Source organism: Enhydra lutris, unplaced genomic scaffold (assembly GCF_002288905.1).
Source record: "Enhydra lutris kenyoni isolate GAN:26980312 unplaced genomic scaffold, ASM228890v2 scaffoldscaffold39, whole genome shotgun sequence".
Lineage (NCBI taxonomy): Eukaryota > Metazoa > Chordata > Mammalia > Carnivora > Mustelidae > Enhydra > Enhydra lutris.
This window is the reverse complement of record NW_019154123.1, coordinates 11,125,327-11,137,513: the sequence shown is the minus strand read 5'-3', so window position 1 is coordinate 11,137,513 and position 12,187 is coordinate 11,125,327. Positions and strand designations below refer to the sequence as shown.

At 42.2% G+C, this 12,187-nt stretch overlaps 1 protein-coding gene across 1 annotated transcript in view; it reads left to right on the top strand.

Annotated features, from left to right (window-relative positions):
• The window catches only part of LOC111154963 (dnaJ homolog subfamily B member 11-like), a 32,305-nt gene extending 22,999 nt beyond the window's left edge, over positions 1 to 9,306 (top strand). Inside the window, exon 2 of the mRNA XM_022514921.1 lies at positions 8,634 to 9,306. Coding sequence (XP_022370629.1) covers positions 8,634 to 9,306 — 673 coding nt within the window. The remainder of the gene's footprint in view (positions 1 to 8,633) is intronic.
• Positions 9,307 to 12,187: the final 2,881 nt, after the last annotated feature.

The window sequence follows — 12,187 nt, the reverse complement described above, 5'->3', positions numbered from 1 at the left end:
AAAAAATTAAGTTTTGCCAAACAACATTAAATTCCCCAAGTTTCCCTCTATATAAGGAACTATTTGAGAGTCTGTGTTGTAGCAACAGAACACAGCACACCTTCCATTGAGCATTTCCTTGAAATCCTCTATTGTAATTTTTTTTGGCTTTCAAGATCCAAGGATTTTGAATGAACTTTGACATGTAAATTAACTACAGGCAACAAGAAAAATGCCCTCTGTGGTCTGTTATAGTGGAAAGAGCAGTTGATTATGATTCTAGAGAACAGTTTTCAATCTGACTTGAGTCAAACTAGCTGGTGTGACTTTTTGGAAGTTGCTTCATTTCTCTGAGCCCCAGTTTTGGAACTTAAAATGGGTGGGATCAGAACATTTCTTTGGACTTGATGGCCTGATAAAAGCTGTGAATTCTCTTCTCAGAAAAATGCCCATACCCACAATTTTATGCCCAAAGAGTCGCATGCTTCCTGCAGCCACTCATGAACCTTCGAGTTGTCTGTAGACCCCAAGTTATGAACTCCGCTGTTGACCATCTCTGAGGTCTCATCTAGCTCCAAGAAGCTAGGATTCTTTTACTGTCTATATTACCCTAATCTCAGAGATGGAACTATGTGTGACTTTATGAAACAAAAATCCTCCAATAAAGAGAGAGTGAGGGGAAGGCCGGGTGAGAGCCGACAGAGAGGCACCTGCTTCGCTGCAGCGGAGAAGGTACACATTTTGAGCGTCCTCCCGGAATACGAAGACCCTATGAAAGTCTTTCAATAGTCTGGCACATACTGAAGGGGTTTGACTTTCAAAAGATTTTGACTTTTGAGCTTTCATAAAATGACATTTTCCATCTGATGCCAGGGAGGCAGTATGGCTCCCGTCACAGCCAGGATCCGAGTGAAATGGCTGCTGGCAGTTCCGAGGAGTCAGAAAAAGTTCATGCAGCAGAGGGATCATGCCCCGTGCACAAAGAAGCTGTGCCGTGCTTCCAGGGTGGGTTTGTGTGCAGGCTGGCACTCAAAGGAGGCTCATTTGGCATGAGGGGAGATGCCCAGAGACAAGATTTCCATCACAGACACAACCCAATTGTTAGAGCTTCTGTGTTAAAGGAATCACACTTCTTTTTTCCCCCCCTTTATTGGTTCTCCAGTGAAAGCCCTATTGTTTTGCTGTTTCCGTTTCCCCACAACCAAGTTGTCACAAAATTATTTGGTTTTGTGGGCTCTTGATCAGCCAGGGTCTGGTCGTTGGCACTCTGACCCCCCGGGGTAATGCCTCCACAGTGAGAATGCAATTCTTGGAGGTGTTTGTCCTCAGTTTCTTGTTAGGGCTAACTGACCAGCAGATGAGGTCGGCTTAGCAGAGCTGGGCTTGCAGGCTGACTTTTCCTTGGGGACTCACAAAGCTTATTATGGTCACGGTTGCTTGTGTCAGCCTTGTTCGAGTACCAGTATATATACCTTTGTATGTGTGTGTCCACACATACACAAGTGTGTAGGAGATTCAGGATGATAAAGACAAGGGAGAACCAAAAAGGACCAGGTCCCATGGCTACAACGACAAGAACTGAGCGTCAGACTATCTCCTGATATCCAAATCTGATCTTGCTGTATTGTTGCAAAACACTGTCCACTAGAACTTTCTGTGGTGATGGCAGTGTTCTTTATCTGCACTGTTCAATAAGGTAGCCACTGGCCACATGTGGCTACTAAGTACCTGAGACGTGGCCATGCAATGGAAAATGGAAACATTTAAGTTAAATAACCACATATGACTTGTGGCTGTTGTACCGGACAGCACAACTTTGGTGGTCCCCTCTGATTTTATCTTTAAGGAATATTCTCCAAATATGAGACACTGAGTCTTAAATCACTGTCATCCTTTTGATAGGCAAACCTAATGATCAGCTTAGAGAAAAAAAAAAAAGCCTTATTAGCTTGTCTGTATAAAGATGTGCTCTGCTACTGCCTGCTCAATAATTTGGATTCTTAGTAATATCTGCACCTACCTATGTGCACACGTGTCACACACACATCGAGGCAGTCTCCTAATGGGTGGCCCCTGTTTCTTACTTATCCCTGTAATTTCTGCTGAGGTGGTACCTGCCAAATCCTCCTTTTCCTACCCTTAGAGTTTTTTGTTCTTATTCCATTCACTTCAAAATATCATTACCATTGCAAACAAGGAAAATGTGTTTATCAGAAAGTGCAAACTCCTTTAGGGCCTCATAGGATTAATCACGGTTATAAAGTTTTATTAAACACAATTTTTGTTTAATGACAAGCTCCACCAGTCCTTCCCATTCCAAACCAATCCTGTCCTCGGGGTGAATTGCGCTTAGCAGATTGGTTTCAACAGACTCTTCAAGACAATCCCTATTACTTTGTCATGCACAGAGATATTTTTCTTCCTGGATAATTTGAACTTCCTTAAAAATCACATCTGTTTCATACTTTATTTATTTGTAATTTAAATCCTTAAATTGAATCTTTCATTACTAACATCTGGGCTTGAAATGCAGCCCACTTGAAAAAATACAAATTTTATTTTATTTGTAGTTACCCCCCTTCACTCGGTAGCACTGGTACAAACATTCTCTGGCCAGAGGCAAAACAGCCGGGTATCTTAAAGCTGTGATGCTGTACCACGTGTAACGTGGCTCACTTGATTGTCCCTGAAGTGACTGGCAATTTGCCCAGAATTAGACTGAATGCACGTAATAAGCTGTAGAATTTCCACAATATTGACAATTAGATATCTCTATACAGCAGCAGCTGTGTATTGTTCTCATGGTATGGTCCCCTCAAAGCACCTCCTAAAAAGAAAAAAAAAAAAAAAACCTGGCAGAAGGTTGCAGGCAGCAGAAAGGTAATATACATTGTATGAAATATCTCAAATTCAGATTAATTGGGATGTTTCTATTAGTACAGTTTTCTGCAATGGAAATCATGGCTGAAACAGAATGCTTTGGAATAAGAGTTTATAACAGAACATCTGTATCGGGTAATTGCTATATTTTTAGCATGTTTCAGAAGAAGATACCTTTGCTCATTTTCATTCATTGTGAAAGGGAGGGAACTGTATCTCTGGCCCTCCTGGGGCATTTCAAGTCTTTGAGAGAGAGCAGTTCTGACCCCATGGATGTGGTGATACGCTTTTACCCTTCTGAAATGGCTTGGTCATTTAAAATAACTCTCGCTATTCCCTGAATGGAAATGAGCCCCAAGAAATCATCTCATTTGTGGACAGTTCTGATGAAAAAGAGCTCGGCTTCTAACTTGTCATTTTTGCACTCTTAATACGCAGGGAGTCATTTGGATTAGCAGGCAAACATCCCTCCATGTTTTACCATTTCGCATAATATTCTTCCCCCAGCCCATTTGTTCCATGATTATCAAAAAGAATGGAGAACATGAAGGAACTGAACTGATAGTTTCTCACTATCTAGAAGCCACTGCCCGCAGTCCTAGAATTTGAATATTATTTTTAAACCACATGTTTGAAGTTTGCATTATGAGTGGTTCATCTTTGATATTTTGCCCAGTGGATCTGGGGCAGGCTGTTGTCTGAAGCCAGACTCGGCAAACTTTGGGTTTTGTGTTTTGTCTCCTTGCAATAGAAGTGAACATTTTAAAAGAAAGCTGCTGTTTTTAGAAAAATACCATAAAACCTCAGGAACAATAAGATGCCATGTTTTCTATTGCAGATCTTAATTTATCAAGCTAATTACCGACAAAATGTAGCTAAATTGCTGATAGTCTTGAGACTGATTAATTTGGGAACAAGACATTGTTGAGCTCTTCAAAGGGTAGCGGCAGTGTTGGGTAGCACAGCGGCAGCGGGCTCTTTCTCACCTCAGATTATATCATATCCTCCTTTTAGAGAACTGCGCATTATTAAGAATGCCTTCAATTTTGCTTCAACACATACATTTATTTCCCCATTAATGCTAATTAGGGGAGAAAAGAGAAACCAGATTTCTTATTAGCGAAGAGAACTTACTTTGAAACTTGTAATTTCTCTTTGCAATCCAGTTTAAAATTCCTGAGCACTCTCTCTCTTTTAGAATTTATTTATATTTATGCTTCCATTCCTTTCCCTTCCCCGGGTCTCATCTTTCATGCCTGCTCATTAATGATTGCCTTTCGTGTTTACAAAGCACCAGGAGCCAGGTGGGAGCCCCCTTCTAGGAACTGGGAATTCTGAATTCTCTCGTCCGGGCTCTCTGCTCCTAACAAGCTGGGTAACTTCAGATTAGCTGTTTCTGCCTCTCAGGGCCTCAATTCCCCCACACGTGAACGTGGGCAGAACTCGATGATCTAGAAGACAGTCAATTGCGACAACTGAGTAACAGGTGCCATGGACCCGGGAGCCGCCTCGAGTGAAGATTCCTTCATCAGGCGTGGGAGAATGTGCTTGCTCGGCAGCCACGCTCACCCACCTTCCGCCCCGGGTGCCTGAACTGGACTGCAGTGGAATCAGTGCCTAATGAGGTCAGATCGGGATGTGGATCCCTGTGAACCCAACACAGGGCTGAGACGGCACGAAATGGCATCGCTCGGGTCTTTCTGTTGCCAGCAGCATTACACTGAGTCCCTTTGGTGCCTAATGTACTCTAATAAAGGAGGTTAAAGAGCCAGTACATTAATTGACTCCAGTCCTAAGTCCCTTTTATAACCTGTGTTATCAGCATAAGTACAAGTGTGGTGTAGTAAGGAATATCATTATGAAACAGATTTCCTGAGAGAGGAATTAGCTGGCTCTGGTGGGCATCCCTTCTGTAATGAACACACTTCTCCGTTTATGAATACAGTTATAGATGTACTCTTAACAATTCTAAGGGGCACGGAAGCTTCAACGAATGTCTCATGCCTAACCGAGCGTTTTCTCCAACTGGTTCTTGAAGGGTTAATTTGCAATTTACTATTGAATAACATAAAATGAGCTGTAAATAATGTAATGATATGTATTGTTAAGCTACATATACTATACCAGGTGCTAGTACACCTACTCCTCACTTAGATATAATCTGGGGCAGTCAACAAACACAGATGTATTTTAACAAAGAGAGAGAGAGAAAGATAAAGACAGTAAGAACAAGAAAAAAAAATTAAAACATACGTCAGATAATTTAACCAAGATAGAGATCCAGGTAAAACTTGGCCTATTTTTTTTTTTTTTTTTCCCAACTCAGAGTAGCTTCCCTGTACTGGGTGAAATACAACAGCATTTTGGCTTGTTTTTGGAACACATACGAGCCAAACACGTGGGAAACACCTTGACAGGCCTTTTGTATAACTACAAGGAAACTGATAATCCTAAATAAATTACATGGGAAAAATATGAATCTTTGAATACTAGTAATTATAATGGTTATTTTTCACTTTTGTAGCACCTGCAAATGATGTATATATAACAAAGCTTCAAAAAGCTCTAATTAACTTTTTCTTTTTTTCCATTTACTGGCTTTAACCAGTTTGCATTAATTGGCAATTTATATCTATATATTTTTACCAAATATTTCTATTACTTTTGAGTGGCTGGAAATCACACATTATTGAATTTATTTTCACTGAGTTTGTTTTTACTTTTTGTCAGCCACTTGCTCGAAACCTCTTTGCCTGCCCTGCTCTATCAAGAGCATGTGAAAGGAGGTGGAAATTTCTAGGTTGGTCTTGCGGGCAGGAGAGACTCATGCTTGCTTCTCCGGTGCAATGACATGACTTCTGACTAATAGTGCCAGTCAGAATTCCTAACTGCTCCTACCAAATGTGCAGGGGCTCCGTTTGGAAAACCTCCAGGCTCAGCTTTTCGACAGATTACTCTGGGCTATCCATGGCACGAGATTAGTCCAACCGCCATGAAGACGATGCTTTGTTCTGCTTTTGGGCTTAGGGCAAGTCAGACCCAGATGAAGCAGTGCTCTGAGGGGCCTTAAAACGGACACCAAATTTAAAACCTCCCAATTTGCAATCCTGATTATTCTGAAATCACCCAACTGCTTCCACTTTGGGTGGCAATGCCAGGGGAAAGAAGGAGTCTGAGATTGTCTGAGGGCTAAACTTGTGACCTGGGAAGGAGAAAATAGACATTATTTACCTCAGGAAATCTGGAGGAAGGAGGAAGCAGCTCATAATTTATTTCTTTAGTTATTTTTCCTTCCTTCCTTCCTTCTTTCCTTCTTTCCCTCTGTCTTTTTTTTGTTTTAAAGGAAAATCTGGGTGCCTATGTCATCTATGCAGAAGTAGACACGAGTGGGAGGTTTTGAGAAGTATAAAAAAAAATCTCGCAGTACTGGGGAAAAAGAAAGCCATTGTCTAGGGGTTAGACTAGTGATCTGGAAAGAGGTAAAGAGGCATGTTTACCTCAGGAAATCTGAAGTAGGAAGAATCAGATCAGGGGTATCTCTATGTGTGTATTACACTTTTTTAGAGGAAAAAAAAATTTTTTTTAGCTGCTATCCACATAGGAGTAGAAGTTGGTGGAAGGTCTTGGCTAGTGTCAAGTGCATCTCAGACCAGGGATCTGTGTTTCTGGCTGACCAGGGGCCTAGGCGAGAGTGAATGCTGCCTGAAAGTAAGACTTGGGCCTCTCAGGAAGCAAAAGCAAGATGGCCGCCACAGCCATCTGTAGGACATCAAAGGCTGCTGCCTGATAGTGCTCGGGCTGCCAAAGCTTCTAAAGGGTTTGGCGCCTGACTGGAAATCGGATGCAAACTGTCCATCTGCTGCATGGCACTGGCGACAGCTGATTCTTTTGCAGTCTGCAAGATGGACCCGGCCTAAGCCAATCGGCCCCCGTCCCTGATTGCACAAGGTTTGTCCGACCCGTTTCATTAGCCAGACACACAAGATACAGTATGTGGTTTTTCATTTTGCTCGGTACGTGACACTATAAATACTAGTGCTGGGGACGAACTGAGAAACCAAAGGGGACACACTGCTGCTTCTGTGGAGAAAGCATATTGGCAATGTTCAAAGCATATTGGGGCATAACAGTAGCCTAAAAACCCCAATATGGATTAGGACAGCTGACCAGATGTCTTGACTGACATTTTTTAACAAGTTTCAAGGGTATCCCTATAGGACATAAATGTTAACTCTACATCTGTGTACTTCTTTTCTGTCCACCCCCTCCCAGCTTCAACCAAGTGTGTGGTGCATGGGAACTCAGAATGTAGCTAACAGCTCCAGTGACAAAGAAAAGCTCTGATGAGCTCAGAGTGTGGGCTACCTACCCAGGAAATGCCTGAACTCCACCGGGAGGGAATGACCAACTGAGGGAATAAATGAAAGCATGACCCCAAAGAGGATGTGGGCAGCTCTTCTGCAAGCTGCCCTTTTGAGGGCAGAGGAGTATTTTTTTGGAATTGGAGACAGTTTCCTTCACTCTCTTCTGCAACAAGCTTTTATGGGCACTCCAGCAATTCAGTGTCACATGGTGAATTCAGTTTTGCTCCTGGCTAATCTGGTTGGGGCTGCTGCATTCGGAAAGCCAGGCAATATGCAATCATTCCATGGTGAGATGGAGGGTGGGCAGGAAGAGACCGAGCTTTGGATTTTGGGAAAGAGGAGAAAATTTATAATTCTAATTTTCTAAATTAAAGGCTTGTGGGCGGGAGAGAGTAAAATGGGTTTTAAAAGTTTGAAAACCAGGGGCGCCTGGGTGGCTCAGTGGGTTAAGCCGCTGCCTTCCGCTCAGGTCATGATCTCAGGGTCCTGGGATTGAGTCCCGAATCAGGCTCTCTGCTCGGCGGGGAGCCTGCTTCCTCCTCTCTCTCTGCCTGCCTCTCTGCCTGCTTGTGATCTCTCTCTGTCAAATAAATAAATAAAATCTTTAAAAAAAAAAAAGTTTGAAAACCAAAAGGAAAAGCTGCAGTTTTAATATTTGGGTTCTCAAGTGTTATGGTAAAATTCTGGACTCTCTGCTGGTGGCATACTTAGGAAGAAATGATTCTTACTAAAGACTTCATATTTTCCAAAAGATTATGTTTGTGTGTGTGTGTGTGTGTGTGTGTGTGTGTGTGTGGTTTAAAATTGGCTAGAGGTTAATCCCAACCCACATTTTGAGCTCTTGGAGGCTATAATATGGATTAAATGCAGCACCAGCTTCTTTTTAAGAGCAAATTAAGCATATAACTTGTTACTGGATAGCTTTGTCAGACTTTGTCTGAGTATCTGGTTAGCTTTCTATCTGCATTTATTTGATCAGAGCAGAATATAATATTGAACCTGCAAATTTACTGGAGCTGATGGTCAGGATCTGCAGGTTTCTTAGCTCAAATCTTTCTTTTCTATTATAATCAGCACTTAAATGCATTGAAAATACAATTTTCACATCCAACTAAAATGTGCAGGGTAGCAAAGCGAGGCTCCTCTTAGAGCATCATGGACTCCTGTTAGAGTTGGAATGGAAATTGAGATTCTCTTGGCCAAGATTCTTTTTATATCTACGAGGAAGTTTGATAAAGGGAGAGATGAAGTGATGTCTTCAACGAAACACGGTCTTAGTCCTTTGTGTGTGTGTTTCCTTCTGTGCTTTGAACTAGGTTAATCCAAAAACTAGACTTGCTCTCCTTAGCAGAGCAAGACATGACTATGTACCTGGATCATATTTTCTTTGGTTAAAAAAAAAAAAAAAAGGAAGGGGGGTGCCTTCACTTTGGAAGAAGTATATGCAGGAAATTTTGTGGAAGTAGTTCGGAACAAACCTGTGGCAAGGCAGGCTCCGGGCAAACGAAAATGCAACTGCCGGCAAGAGATGTGGACTACCCAGCTGGGCCATGGGCGTTTCCAGATGACCCAGGAGGTGGTCTGTGATGAGTGCCCTAACGTCAAACTAGTGAATGAAGAACGAACACTGGAGGTAGAAATAGAACGTGGGGTGAGAGATGGCATGGAGTACCCCTTTATTGGAGAAGGTGAGCCTCATGTGGATGGAGAGCCAGGGGACCTACGGTTCCAAATCAAAGTTGTCAAACACCCAATATTCGAAAGGAGAGGAGATGATTTATACAAAAATGTGACAATCTCACTAGTAGAGTCTCTGGTGGGCTTTGATATGGATATTACTCACTTGGATGGCCACAAGGTACATATTTCCCGGGATAAGATCACCAGACCAGGAGCCAAGCTATGGAAGAAAGGAGAAGGGCTCCCCAACTTTGACAACAACAACATCAAGGGCTCTTTGATAATCACTTTTGATGTGGATTTTCCAAAAGAACAATTAACAGAGGAAGCAAGAGAAGGCATCAAACAGCTACTGAACCAAAGATCAGTGCAGAAGGTATACAATGGACTGCAAGGGTATTAAGAGTGAATAAAATTGGACTTTGTTTAAAATAAAAAAAAAAAAGGGGCGCCTGGGTGGCTCAGTGGGTTAAAGCCTCTGCCTTCGGCTCAGGTCATGATCCCAGGGTCCTGGGATCGAGCCCCACGTCGGGCTCTCTGCTCCGCAGGGAGCCTGCTTCCTCCTCTCTCTCTCTCTGCCTGCCTCTCTGCCTGCTTGTGATCTCTGTCTGTCAAATAAATAAATAAAATCTTTAAAAAAAATAATAAAAAATAATAAAAAAAATAATAAAAAATAATAAAAAAAAAGTGGGTTAAGCCTCTGCCTTAGGCTCAGGTCATGGTCTCAGGGACCTGGGATCGAGCTCCGCATCGGGCTCTCTGCTCAGCAGGGAGCCTGCTTCCTCCTCTCTCTGCCTGCCTCTCTACCTATTTGTGATCTCTCTCTGTCCATTAAATAAATAAATAAAATCTTAAAAAAAAAAAAGGAAGGATAATGCTTTTAGATGGAGTTAGAGACTTAATAATTAAAAACTCCAAAACCTTGCTTTGACTAGGAGGAATTATGAAATGAATGAAAAGATTTCCCCAGTTTGACTTCATCCATCTGCTGTCTGCAAGGCTATTTCAGAGACCATTACCTGGAGATGGGGAAGAACTGAAATTTGTGCACAGCAGTTGGGAACTGGCAAAAACTGTAGAAGGCTCAAACCAGAGCTTCCGGGGATGGTCCTCTGTTTGCAAAATCTGGGAGGCAGACCAGCCCCATAAAGAAGGCAGGCACGCCTCCCCTCTACCAGAGTTCTTCAGTCAAAACCCACGATGCTGACAGCGGCCCAGCATTCACATGCACATGACAAAGGTTTATGTGTTGGATGCAGAAACACACTATTTCATTGTCAGTGTTGGCACCGGCAATTCTGTCCCACAGATAGTTAATAATGCCAGGTGCGGCATAAATAAAAGTTCCTAACAGACACTGTGCCATTAGACTTGCTTTTGTAAATGAAAGTCTTCCTTTGTTCCCTACTTCTTACTGAAACAACTTTTATGTCCGCCGATGAAAGGAGAAAGCTCCCAGACTCAAACCTTCCGAAAGAACGTGTTATGTGAATGTGGAGTCTTGTATTCAGGGCCCGACTCTTTATATCCTTTCTTTCCAGCCTGAAATCCGCTTTGCTTGTTTGTTGTTTTTCAGAGGTGGATGGGTGTTGTCGAAAACCATTTTCTTACCAGAACAACGCCAAATTATATGACAGTTTTGACTCCATCCCATGTAGTAAGTTCATAGAAGTCGTTCCATGAGACACAATTAGCACATGTATGTAATATGCATGGGTGTTCTGAAAAAAAAATCACAAGTGTGCTGAAGTTGTGATTTGAAAAATCACAAATTAAAATTTGAGTATGAAAACCGAGAGCAAAATGCTTCAGCACAATCAACGAGGGTTTATTCAAATACTACAGTTCCTACTGTCTTGTGGACAAACTTCCACTTTTTTAAAAGACAGAAGGAGCAAAAATTATTTTAAACTCCTCCGTTACCTCCTTATTATTCTCCCATCGGTGTGGCTGGTCTCTTTGTGGAGTCAGGACTTCCTTAGATGCTATGCAAGTGAGCATCAGGCACTGATACTTCTTTAGCAAGATTTTGTCTGAACTCTGGCTCAATTTGTGTGGGGATCCAGGTGGAAACAACTGTTTTGTTGATGGGCTTGTTGGGGAAGACCTGGCTCTTACCTCCAGACTATCTGGGTTGTAGAATGTGGCCATTTAGTTGCCTTAGGAAAGAATATGAAGATAGATGGAAAAGTTACTAGGTGGGGAAGCAGTGGTTTGAGTGTGGATGTTACTTCCTTCCATGTGCACCTGGGCAACCCCTCTTCACAAATGCTCGCAGGCCTGGCGTTGGTCTGTTCTCTGGATTTCTTTGGATCTACATGATGATAAATGGCTGGGAGGAAAGTAAAGAATTAGGCTAACCATCCAGGTGTTTTGACTGGATGCTCCAGACATTTCAACAAACATTTATTGAGTGGTCTTACAAATCAGGCTGCGTGCTAAAGGCATTGGGAGACACCAACATGGATAAGATAAATTTTCTATTCTTAAGAAGTTCAGAACAGAGTCAGGCTTTGTGCACAATGCAGTAAAGCTTAGATGCGTCCCGAGAAGTTTTAATTGAGTTCAGCGGGTGATAGAGGCAAGTTACGGTTCAACAGCCCTTATGCCTATAGGTCATGTTGATGAATCAGACAGAGTAGTTTGTTTAGCCTGTTTCTTAAAAAAAAAAAGTGTCCATTGCATGGGGGACGAAGTTTATAAATTCTAGCAGGTGTCTGTAACTTTGCAGCCTGCTGCATTTCCGGTGCTGGGTCAGGACTAGAATTTGTTCTGATGCAGTAGTTCTGGGGTATATATCATGTATTGCTGAATGTATTATGATTTGGAGACCTGTGTCATAAATAATCTGTAACCAGGGCCTTTTCTGAACACATGAATAGAAGCTATTCATAATTATCCTGGGATAACAGGAGTAAGCTTGAATGGTCTGAGTAAATGGGATGTATGGTTGCTCTAGTTATATAGCTGAGAAAATTAAGAAGGAAGTTTTCACTCTATCCGTGGGAGGGTTGTTAGGCAAGGGTTCCTGATGTGCTATCTCCAAACCCAAGGATGCCACATTGAAATGATGAACAAATGTATCTTTAATGGACATGTCCTGGGCATTTATTTCGCCATACTTGGCTTGGAACATGACTCTTAGCTACCTTTGCGTTCATTCAAATGGCTATCTCTGCCTAGAGGCAGATGCCCCGTTGAAGATTAAGTGACAGTGATTCGGATCATCTACTTTCAGATAATCTAGGGATACCAGATTAGTTGCATCTTCAAAGTCAAATGCA